The 12,879-nt window shown below is 21.4% G+C and overlaps 1 protein-coding gene across 2 annotated transcripts in view; it reads left to right on the top strand.

Annotated features, from left to right (window-relative positions):
* The window catches only part of LOC117167308 (TBC1 domain family member 25), a 65,123-nt gene that overhangs the window by 49,470 nt on the left and 2,774 nt on the right, over positions 1 to 12,879 (top strand). For both annotated transcript variants that reach the window (XM_033352145.1, XM_033352144.1), the window contains exon 8: positions 8,304 to 8,587. In XM_033352145.1, coding sequence (XP_033208036.1) covers positions 8,304 to 8,587 — 284 coding nt within the window. The remainder of the gene's footprint in view (positions 1 to 8,303; positions 8,588 to 12,879) is intronic.

Below are 12,879 nucleotides of genomic sequence, written 5' to 3'. Positions count from 1 at the left end.
ACGAATTTTGAACCCAAAACTACGAATTTTTAACAAAAAAGTTAAATTTCAAGTAAATAGTTAAATAGTATAATTTTCCCAAGAATCTTGAGAAAATTTAAACAGATTTTTGAAAATTTCAGGTATCAAAATCAAAATTTCGACGGATTTCAACTAACGAAACAATTAATTTTCAATGTAAAGTCTTAATTTCCAAACAAAAAATTAATCTTTCACAAAAGAAATTAAATTTTTAACAAGAATTCTTATTTTTTTAACCAAATAGTTGAATTTGCAACTAAAAAAAGAAAGTTTCAATCAAAAATGAATTTTCTACAGAATTGTTAAATTTTTTAAAACGTAAACACAAATTTTCTATAAAATGGTAGAATTTTCAACCAAGAAGATTAATTTTCTACGAAAGAAAAATTGTCTACCAAATAGTTGAATTTTCAACCGGAAAAGACCAATTTGCAACAAAAGAATTGAATCCTCAATGGAAAAAGATTAGTTTTCAATCAGTAGCGTTTTTAGCCAAAAACATTAAATATTTTCCAAAAGAGACTAGTTTTTAATAAAAAAAAACGTAATTGTTAACCTGAAAATATACTTTATACACGAGAAAGTTACTTTTCAACCAAATAATTGAATTTTCTATCAAGAAGATTAATTTCTAATGAAAAAAGAAAAAATTGTTGAACCAGAAAATTCATTTTTTATAAAGCAGATGAATTTTCTACCAAAAAAGACAAATTTTTCATAAAATAGTTACATTTTCTTAAAAAAATGAATAAATTTTCAACTAAAATAGTGAATCTTTAATCAACAAAAAGAATTTTTTACCTAATGGTTGAATTTTCAACCAAACAGAAGGCTTTTAAACCAAGAAGATTATTTTTTCAAAATAGAAAATAACAAATTTTCAACAAAAAAGTTAAATTTCAAGTAAATAGGTAAATAGTCTAATTTTGCCAAGAATCTTGAGAAAATTTAAAAAGATTTTTGAAAATTTCAGATCTGAAATCAAAATTTCAACGAATTTCAACTAACAAAACAATGAATTTTCAATTTCAAGTGTTAATTTCCAACCAATAAATGAACCTTTCACCAAAGAAATTAAATTTTTAACAAGAATTATTAATTTTGTAACCAAATAGTGAATTTGCAACTAAAAAGAGGAAGTTTTAATCAAAAAGGTAAAGTTTCAACCAAGAAGATTCATTTTCCACAAACAAAAAACACGAATTTTCAATAAAAAAAAGGACGAATTTTGAATACAATAGGAAAATTTTAAGGCAAAAATATTACTTTTAAACCAAGAATATTATTTTTCTACCAAAAGAGAAAAATGTTCTTCCAAATTGTTAATTTTTCAAGCCGTAAACGCAAATTTTCTGAAAAACAGTAGAATTTTCAACAGAGAAGATTAATTTTCTAGGAAGAAATTAATTGCCTACCAAATAGTTGAATTTTTTAACCAAAAAATATTAATTTTTAACAAAACAATTGAATCCTAAACCGAAAAAGATTGGATTTCAGTCATTAAACCTTTTTCAAAAGAGACGAATTTCCAGTAAAAAAAAGTTTAATTGTTAATCTGAAAATATAAATTTTCCACAAGAAAATTAATTTTTAACCCAATAGTTTAATTTTCACTCAAATAATTGAATTTTCGACCAATTTCATAAATTTTCTATCGAGTGGATTAATTTTCATTATAAAATCAAAAAATTGTCGACCCGAAAATTACTTTTTAACAAAGCAGATGAATTTTCTACCAAAAAAAAAAGATGAATTTTCAAGAAAATAGTTAAATATTTAAGAAAAAAATCATTTTTTCAAGCAAAAAGTGAATTTTTAATCAAAAAATAGGAATTAACAAAAAAGTTAATTTTCAATTAAATAGTTAGATTTTCTACCAAATTGTTTAATTTATAAGCCAAAAGGGCGAATTTTCTACAAAGCAGTTAAATATTTAACCCAACAATTAGAATTTTCAACAAAAGAAAAAAGATTGTTTTCAGCCAAACAGTTGAATTTTTCACCAAACTGCTGAAATTCCAAAACACAAAGAAGAATTTACTTTAAAGCAGGTGAATTTTTAACCCAAAAATATGAATTTTTAACAAAAAGTGAATTTTCAATCCAAAAATATGAAATTTTTTACCAAAAAGTTCATTTTTAGCCCCGTAGTTGAATTTTTCAACAAAATTTTGAAATTTCAAAACAAATAGATGAATTTTCTGCAAAAAAGGGAATTTTTAAACCAAAAGTATGAATTTTTAACCAAAAGGTTGTCTTTGTAGCCTAAAAATATGATTTTTTTACAAAAAAAGGTAATTTTCCAGCAAATAGTTTAATTTTCTATGAAAATTTTTGAATTTTAAGCTGAAAATACGAATTTTCAACAGAGGAAATTAATTTTCAGCCTAGTAGATAAATACCAAACCGTTGAAACTTCAAGCGAAAAAGATTAATTTTCTCCAAAACAGGTGAATTTTTAACCCAAAATATGCATTTTTTACCAAGAAGTTCATTCTTAGCCAAATAGTTGAATTTTTTACAAAAATGTTGAAATTTCAAACAAAAAACAAGAATTTTTTGAAAATAGGTGAATTTCTATTCAAAAAATATGAATTTTAAATAAAAAAGGTGAATTTTTAACGAAAAAATATGAGTTTTCAAACAAAAATGGAATTTTTGACCCAAAAATACGAATTTTCAGCAACAAAGTTAAGTTTAAAGTAAATAGTTAAATTTTCTGCCAATTTGTTTAATTTGTAAGCCAAAAGGATGAATTTTCAAAAAAAATGCTGAATTTTTAGCTTAATAGTTAAATTTTCAAGTAAAGAAGACGAATTTTCTGCAAAGTAGTTAAACATTTAAACCAGAAATAGGAATTTTCAACAACAAAATTAATTGTCAACCAAATAGTTGAATTAACTACCAAACTTTTGAAATTTCGAACCAAGAAAACGAGTTTTCTACACAGCAGATGAATTTTTAAACAGAAAAAATTAATTTTAAACAAAAAAGTTAGTTTTTAACCGAAAAATGTAAATTTTCAACAAAAAGGTTGCATTTCTAACCCTAAAAATTTGAATTTTCAAAAAAAAATTCATTTTCCAGCAAATAGTTTAATTTTCTATGAAATTGTTTAAATTTCAAGCTAAAAATACTAATTTAAAAAATTTTTTATCCAAGAAGATGAATTTTCGATAAAACAGTTGAACTTTCCACCCCAAAATGTAAGTATTCAACAAAAAAATTCATTGTAGTGGAATTCGCAACCATTAGTATTAAAAAAAAAAAAAAAAAAACATTAAATATTTTCTAATTTTCTATCAAGAAGATTAATTTCCAAAGTCAAAAAAGAAAAATTGTTGACCCAGAAAATTCGTTTTCAACAAAACAGATGAATTTTCTACCAAACAAAAAACGGATTTTTAATAAAATATTTAAATTTATAAGAAAAAAAAAACTTTCAACTAAAATAGTTAATTTTCAACCTAAAAATTTTAATTTTAACCTACTAGTTTTTTAGATAGGAAAACTTTCAAGCAAAAAAATAAAATATCTAAAATAGTGAATCGTTATTAAAAAAAGTTATAAATATCTTTTAAAATGATCCACATTTTTCCTAAAATTTTGATCAAAATTCTGCAAATTTAAAAAAAATTTCTTTTAAATCTTCCAGATTCGTTTTTGATAATTTGAAAAATGTTTTGGAATGTTTTGAACTCTTTTTAAACTTTTTTTCAAAATAAATGTCTTAAAATGAGGAATCATCACAAAAATTCAGAGTTCGAAATATCTTTTAAACTTATTCGATTTTTTTTTAAATTTTATAATCTTGCAAAATTTAAAGAGCTTGATTTTAAATCTTTTTTCCGAAATTTTAGGAAATGATTTGAAATATTTTTTTATATGCTCTTTAAATTAATATTGAAAAAAACGAAATAATTTAAATTTTTCTTAGAATCTTACGAAAAAATAATTATTTTTTTAAAACCTTCAAAATCTGTTAGAAGTTTCAAAATTGTATTTAAAAAACCTTCAAAAATCTAGATTTCTTTTTGATAATTATGACAATCTTTTGGAACTTTCTAAAATTATTTTTAAATATTCTTTCTGAATAAATGTCATCAAAAAGTTGCAGAGAAATTTGAAGAATTTTTTTTTATTCTCTTGAAACCTTTTAAAATTCTGAAAAATCTTCTACATTTAATGTTCGTAATCTTAAAAAATCCAGTACGTTTTGTTTCAAATAAAAATTGAAGGTATGAAAAAAGTATTAAAAGTATTTAAAAAGTATGGATTTTGTTTTAATTTTTTTGAAATTTTGTATTATTTTTAAAGTTTTTTTTTAAACTTCTAAATATTTGTTTTAATCATTCATATTCATGGTCCGAAGAATTTTTTTTTTCTTTGGAAACCTTTCAAAATTCTGAAAAATCTTTTTAATTTGTTGTTCGAAATCTTCAAAGATATACATTTAGTTTTAAATAAACGTATCTTTGCATCCTTTCAAAATCTGTAAATATCTCTGAAACTTATTCGAATTAAAAACAATGATATAATCTTGCAAAATTGCAAAAGCTTAACTGAAAACTTCTAACTTTTTTTTACCGAAATTTAAAAAAGTAATTTGAAACATTTTTTATTATTATATTTAAATTAATGTTTAAAAAAAAAATTAAATTTTTTCGTGAATCTGAAGAAAAAATGTAAGCATCTTAAATTCTTGAAAATCCTTAAAAAGATTCAACATTTTATTTTAAAATTTTCAAAACTTCTAAATATATTTTTAAATGGTTCACATTTCGATAAAAATTTGGATAAAAATTCTGCATAATTATAAAAGCGCTTTAAAAACTTCCAGATTCTTTCTTGACAATTTTGAAAATCTTTTGAAATGTTTTGAATTCTTTTGACACTTTTTCTTAAAATAAATGTTTTCACATATAAAATCATTAAAATTTTTCCGGAAAATCTTTTTAAAAAAAAATGTATTTTCTTGAAACCTTTCAAAATTCTTAAAAAGCTTCTAAATTTTTTGTCTGAAATCTTAAAAAATCAAGTACATTTTGTTTTAAACAGAATTTGAAAAAGCATTCTTTGATATCTTCTTTTATGAAATTAGTAGAAATCATTTTAAATATTTTAAAAATTTTTCTTTAGATTAAAATTTTCCCTGGAATCTTGATACAAAAATTCATTATTAAAACCTTCAAAATCCTTTAGAAGTTTCAAAATTCTATTTCAAAATCTACAAAATCTGTTTTTTTTTTAATTTGGAAATTTTATACTAGTTTTGAAGTTTTTTTGAAACTTTTAAATATCTTTCAAAAAGATTAAGATTCTTCCAAAAATTTTCTATAAAAATTCATTAATAAATCATAAAAAATGTTGCGATAAGTCTGAAGAATTTTCTTCATTCTCTGGAAAGACTTCCAGATTCTTTCTTAATAATTTTGAAAATCTTTTGGATTGTTTTGAATTCTTTTGAAATGTTTTCTTAAAATAAATTTTTTCACATAGAAAATGATTAAAACATTTTTAGAGAAATATTTTTAAAAAATCGTTTACTTGAAACCTTTCAAAATTCTTAAAAGGCTTCTAAATTTTTTTTTTTTTTGAAATATTTAAAAATCTAGAACATTTTGTTTTTAAATTAAAATTGAAAAAGTATGCTTTGAAATCTTCTTTTCTGAAATTAGAGGAAATCATTTGAAATAGTTTTTTTTTTAATTTTCTTTGGATTAAAATTTAAAAAAAATAATAATTAAAATTTTCCCTGGAATCTTAAGACAAAAATGAATTATTAAAAGCTTCAAAATCCTTTAGAAGTTTCAAAATTCTATTTTAATATCTTCAAAAATCTGCATTTTGTTTTATTTTTTTGTTGTTGTTGACATTTTGTATTATTTTTGACATTTTTATAAAACTTCTAAATCTCTTTTTAAATTATTCAAATTCTTCCAAAAATTTTGATTTATTCTCTGGAAATCTTTCAAAAATCTTTAAAAAAAATTTTATTCGAAATCTTCAAAGATCTACATTTTGTTAAATAAACATTCCAAAATATTTTCAAAATCATCAAGAAAGAATCTGGACGTTTTTAAGGCATTTTTTATAATTATGAAGAATTTTTATCAACATTTAAATCATTTTAAAAGATACTTATAAATTTTTTTAAAAATCCAAAAATAATGAAAAACAAATCCATTTTCTTGAAACTTTTCAATATTCTTAAAAACCTTCTAAATTTTTTGTTCTAAATCTTAAAAAATCCAGGACATTTTGTTTTAAATAAAAATTGAAAAAGTATGCTTTGAAATCTGAATTTCTGAAATTAGAGTAAATCCTTTGAAATATTTTTAATAATATTCTTTAAGTTAAAATTTTTAAAAATAATAATTAACTGTTTCCCTGGAATTTTAGGACAAAAATGTATTATCTTAAAACCTTCAAAATCCTTTAGAAGTTTCAAAATTCTATTCCAAAATCTTTAAAAATCTGAATTTTGTTTTACTTTGTTATTTTTTTTTTTTTGAAATTTTGTATTATTTTCGTACATTTTTTGAAAGCTTCTAAATATCTTTTAAAATTATTCATATTCTTTCTAAAATTTTGATTTATTCTCTGAAAATCTTTCAAAAAATTTTCTTCGAAATCTTCAATGGCCTACATTTTGTTAAATAAACATTCCAAAAGATTTTGAAAATTATCAAAAAAAAAACTGGAAGTTTTTAAGGCAATTTTTATAATTATGCAGAATTTTTATCAAAATTTAAATAATTTTAAAAGATACTTATAAGTTTAAAAAAAAATCCAAAAATAATTTTTAAAAGAAATGTTTTCACATAGAAAATCATTAACATTTTTTAGAGAAATCTTTGAAAAAAATTCATTTTCTTGAATCTTTTCAAAATTCCTAAAAACCTTCTAAATTTTTTTTTCTAAATCTTTAGAAATCTAGGACATTTTGTTTTAAATAAAAATTGAAAAAGCATGCTTTAAAATCTGCTTTTCTGAAATTAGAGTAAGTCATTTGAAATATTTTTAATAATATTCTTTATATTAAATTAAAAAAAGAAAATAATTAACAGTTTCCCTGGAATTTTAGGACAAAAATGTATTATCTTAAAACCTTCAAAGTCCTTTAGAAGTTTCAAAATTCTATTCCAAAATCTTTATAAACCTGCATTTTGTTTTACTTTATGTTATTTTTTTTGAAATTTTGTATTATTTTCGTACATTTTTTCAAAGCTTCTAAATATCTTTTAAAATTATTCACATTCTTTCTAAAATTTTGATTTATTCTCTGGAAATCTTTCAAAAAATTTTCTTCGAAATCTTCAAAGACCTACATTTTGTTAAATAAACATTCCTAAAGATTTTGAAAATTATCAAGAAAAAAACTGGAAGTTTTTAAGGCAATTTTTATAATTATGCAGAATTTTTATCAAAATTTAAATAATTTTAAAAGATACTTATAAGTTTAAAAAAAATCAAAAAATAATTTTTAAAAGAAATGTTTTCACATAGAAAATCATTAACATTTTTTAGAGAAATCTTTGAAAAAAATTCATTTTCTTGAATCTTTTCAAAATTCCTAAAAACCTTCTAAATTTTTTGTTCTAAATCTTCAGAAATCTAGGACATTTTGTTTTAAATAAAAATTGAAAAAGCATGCTTTGAAATCTGCTTTTCTGAAATTAGAGTAACTCATTTGAAACATTTTTAATAATATGATTTATATTAAAATTAAAAAAAAAACAATAATTAACAGTTTCCCTGGAATTTTAGGACAGAATGTATTATCTTAAAACCTTCAAAGTCCTTTAGAAGTTTCAAAATTCTATTCCAAAATCTTTATAAACCTGCATTTTGTTTTACTTTATGTTATTTTTTTTAAAATTTTGTATTATTTTCGTACATTTTTTCAAAGCTTCTAAATATCTTTTAAAATTATTCATATTCTTTCTAAAATTTTGATTTATTCTCTGGAAATCTTTCAAAAAATTTCCTTCGAAATCTTCAAAGACCCACATTCTATTAAATAAACGTATCTTTTCTAACCGAAATTGTAGCAAATCATTTGAAATATTCGAAAACATTTTCTTTAAATTACTATTTAAAAAAATGGATTAAAATTTTCCCTGAAATCTTAGAGAAAAAATGCCATTATCTTAAAATCTTCAAAATCTTTTAAAAATTTACATTTTCATTTTTTATTATTTAGAAAAAAAGTCGATAATTTTGTTCCACCGATTTTTTTTTTTTACATATGACTAGATTCTAGAAAATCTCTTTTTTAGGTGTTTGGGCCTTCTTTGCCCAACAGAGAATTTATTGAAGATGATCATGAAAATGTCCATCAAAAGCAAGACGAATTAGAAGATAATGAAACTGATGATGTAGCTGGATGCAGTCCCGCAGCTGATGTTTTTATTTGGGAAAATCCTCTGCATAAATGGGAACAGGAGCACAATCCTTCGACTCCAGACGAGCAAACGGATCTCGAGTACGATGGCGAAATTCTCGAAGATCAAAACGGAGTCAAATCTGTCACTCCTATTAGATTATTCAAGTGTCCTTCCAGGTAAAAAAAAAACATTTTCATTTATTTAAAAGACATCAGGGCCTAAATTGTTATAAGAAGCCAAAAAAACACACATTTTTTAAATTTAGCGAAATGCTCTAAAGATATAGAAAATTTGGATAATTAGATTTGTAATTTCTAAAAATTTAAGTTATAATATTACATTTTTAACAAAGCAGATTAGATTTTTAACCAAATAATTTATTTTTTGCACAAGGATATTAATTTTCTACAAAAAAAAGAGAATTTTCTACCAACTGCTTGAATTTTAAATTTAAAAAATTACATTCTAGACCAAACTTGGAATTTTTAATTTATAAACTTTGTTTTTAACCAAAGGAATAAATTTCTAAAGCATAAGATAAATTTTCAACAGACGGGATTAATTTTCTATAAAAAAGACGAATTTTCAGCAAAAACAATGTAATTTCCAGACGAATTTTTACAGAAAATGGAATAGTTGAATTTTGAAGTAAGAGAAAACTATATTTTTAATTTAAAAAGTTCAATTTTGAGTGAAATAAATCAATTTTCGACTAAAATAATTAATCTTCAAGCAAAAAAATTCATTTTCAAGCAAATAGTACATTTTTAACAAAAAATATAGATTTTAAACCAAGATTATTTTTCTACAAAAGAAAAAAAAATTAATATTCTACCAAATTGTTCAATTTCAAGCCGAAAACACGAACTTTCTATCCAATCGTAGAATTTTCGACACGAAAAAAATATTAATTTCATACAAAATTGTTAAATTTCCAGAGCAAGAAGACGAATTTGCAATAAAACAGTTTAATTTCCAACCCGAAAATATGCATTTTTAAACAAGAAGTTCATTTTAAACCAAAAGGATGAAGTTTCAAACAAGAAAATTAATTTTTTTACAAAAAAAAACTAATTTTCAATAAAAAAAGAATGATTTTTTTAACAAAAAAGTTAAATTTTAAAGCAAAACAATGAAGTTTCAAATAAAATGGTGAATCTTGAACCAACAATATGAATTTTTAATCTATTATAGAATTTTGAGAAAGAAAACAATTTTAATCCAAGAAGATTCTCTGTCTACAAAAAAAAGAATATTCCAACAAATTGTTAATTTTTTCTGAGGCACAAAATACGAACTTTGTATTAAATTTGTAGAATTTTCAACTTAACAATTAATTTTTAAACAAAAATATTAATTTTGTACCAAAAAAGACGAATTTTCAATAAAAAAAATAATTATTTTTTAACAAAAAAGTTAGATTTTGAAGCAAAACAATGAAGCTTAAAATAAAATGGTGAATCTTGAACCAAAGAAATTAATTTTTAATCTAATAATTGAATTTTCAGCCAAAAAATGAATTTCAAACCAAGAAGATTATTTGTCTACAAAAAAAAACAACGAACATTCTACCAAATTGTTAAATTTTCAAGCCGAAAACACGAATTTTCAATAAGATTTTAGAATTTTCGACCAAAAAAATCAATTTTAAACGAAAAAGATTAATTTTATACAAAATTGTTAAATTTTTAAGGCAAGGAGACGAATTTCTACAAAACAGTTGAATTGCCAAGCCGAAAATATGAATTTTTATAGAAAAACTTCATTTTAAATCAAAACGATGAAGTTCCAACAAAAAAAATTAAATTTTTTACCCAAAAGGACGAATTTTCAATAAAAAAAAGAATTAAATTTTAACAAAATAGTTACATTTTGAAGCAAAACAATGAAGTTTCAAATAAAATGGTGAATCTCGAACCAACAAAATGAATTTTTAATCTAATAATGGCATTTTCAGCAAAAAAATGAATTTTAAACCAAGAAGATCATTTGCCTACAAAAAAAACGAATATTCTACGAAATCGTTAAATTTTCAAGCCGAAAACACGAATTTTTTATCACATTTGTAGAATTTTCAAATTAAAAATCAGTTTTTAATCAAAACGATTAATTTTTCACCAAAAAATGGAATTTTTTGACCAAATTGTTAAGTTTTTTAAGGCAAGAAGACAAATTTTCTCTAAAACTGTTAAATTTCCAACCGAAAAATATGAACTTTTTAACAAGAAGTTCTGTTTAAACTAAAAAGATGAAGTTACAAAAAAAAATAATTTTTTACAAATAAGACGAATTTTCAATAAAAAAGAACTATTTTTACAAAAAATAGTTCAATTTTGAAGAAAAACAATGAATTTTAAACGAAAATGGTGAATCTTGAACCAACAAAATAAATTTTTAACCTAATGGTTGAATTTTAAAACAAGAAGATTATTTTTCTACAAAAAAAATCGAATATTCTGCCAAATTGTTAAATTTTCCAGCCAAAAACATGGACTTTCTATTACATTTTTAGAATTTTCAACTTAAAAATCAATTTATGATTTTAAAAAATTAATTTGGTACCCAAAAAACAACCAATTTTCTACCAAATTTTTTTTTGTAGAAGCCGAAAATATGAATTTTCAATGAAAAACTTAATTTTAAATCAAAACGTTGAAGTTCCAACACAAAAAAATTTTTTTTACCCAAAAAGGCGAATTTTCAATAAAAAAAAATAATTCTATTTTAACAAAATAGTTACATTTGGAAGCAAAACAATGAAGTTTCAAATAAAATGGTGAATCTCGAACCAACCGAAAAATCTATTTTAAACAAAACAGATTAATTTTGTACCAAAAAAAAAAACTAATTTTGCTACCAAATTGTTAAAATTTCAAGGAAACAAGACGAGTTTTCTGTAAATATTTTGTGCAGCAAATATTTAGTGCAGGAAAAATATATAATTAATTAAGAATATTAAATTCTGTGTAGACAATATTTTGTCGGAAAAATATAAAATTATTAAACAATATTAAATTCTTTTTAGGAAATATTCTATGTAGAAAAATATGTTGTAGGAAATATTTTATGTTGAAAATATTTAGTGTAAGAAAAAAATAAAATTAACTAACGATATTAAATTTTGTGTACTGAATATTCTGTGTAGAAAATATTTTGTTTCGGCAAAAAATAAAATTATTAAACAAAATTAAATTCTGTGCAGGAAATATTCTGTGTTGAAAAATGTTGTGCAAGAAATAGTTGTTGTCGAAAATGTTTGGTGTAGAAAAAAATAATAATTTACAATATTAAATTCTGTGTAGACAATATTTTGTGTCGGAAACATATATAATTATTAAACAATATTAAATTTTTTGTAGGAAATATTCTATGTAGAAAAAATTTTGTCTAAGAAAAATATAATAGTCTTAAATTTTGTATTGAAAATCTTATATTAATAAAATATTTTGTGTCGGAACAAATAAAATTATTAAACAAAATTAAATTCTGTGCAGAAAAATTTAATAGTATTCAATTGTGTGCATAAAATATTTTCTGTCGGAAAAAATAAAATTATTAAACAATATTAAATTCAGTGTAGGAAAGATTCTGTGTGTAAAATATATTGTGTTGAAACAAACAAAATTATAAAACAATATTAAATTGTGCGTAGAAAAATTTAATAGTATTGAATTGTGTGCATAAAATATTTTCTTTTGGAAAAAAAAATAAAATTATTACACAAGATTAAATTCTGTGTAGAAAAAATATGATACTATTTAATTTTGTGTATAAAATATTTTGTGTCGGGAAAAAATAATATTATTAAACAATATTAAATTCTGTGTCGAAAAAAAAACAAAATTATTAAACAATATTAAATTCTGTGTAGGAAAAATATAATAGTATTTTATGTTGATAAAATAATTTTCGTCGGGGAAAAAATAATATTATTAAACAATATTAAATTCTATTAAATTAAAATTCTGTGTGTAAAATATTTTCTGTCGAAAAAAAAATATTAAACAATATTAAATTCTGTGTACGAAAAATATCATAGTATTTTATGTTGATAAAATATTTTTCGTCGGAAAAAAATAAATAAAATGATTAAACAATATTAAATTCTGTGTTCGGAAAAAAATAAAATGAGGAAACAATATTAAATTCTGTATAGAAAATATTTAGTGTAGGAAAAAAATAAACTTATTAAACAATAATAAATTCTCTGTAGGAAAAATATAATAGCATTAAATGTTGTGTTAAAATCTTTTTTGTCGAAAAAAAATATTAAACAATATTAAATTCTGTGTCGGAAAAAAATAATACTGTTAAACAATATTAAATTCTGTGTAGGAAAAAATATAATACTATTTAATTTTGTGTCTAAAATATTTTGTGTCGGGAAAAAAATAATATTATCAAACAATATTAAATTCTGTGTTGGAAAAAAACAAAATTATTAAACAATATTAAATTCTGTGTCGGA

Source organism: Belonocnema kinseyi, chromosome 2, assembly GCF_010883055.1.
Source record: "Belonocnema kinseyi isolate 2016_QV_RU_SX_M_011 chromosome 2, B_treatae_v1, whole genome shotgun sequence".
NCBI classification, from domain to species: Eukaryota; Metazoa; Arthropoda; class Insecta; order Hymenoptera; family Cynipidae; genus Belonocnema; species Belonocnema kinseyi.
This window is presented reverse-complemented; position numbering and strand designations above follow the sequence as displayed.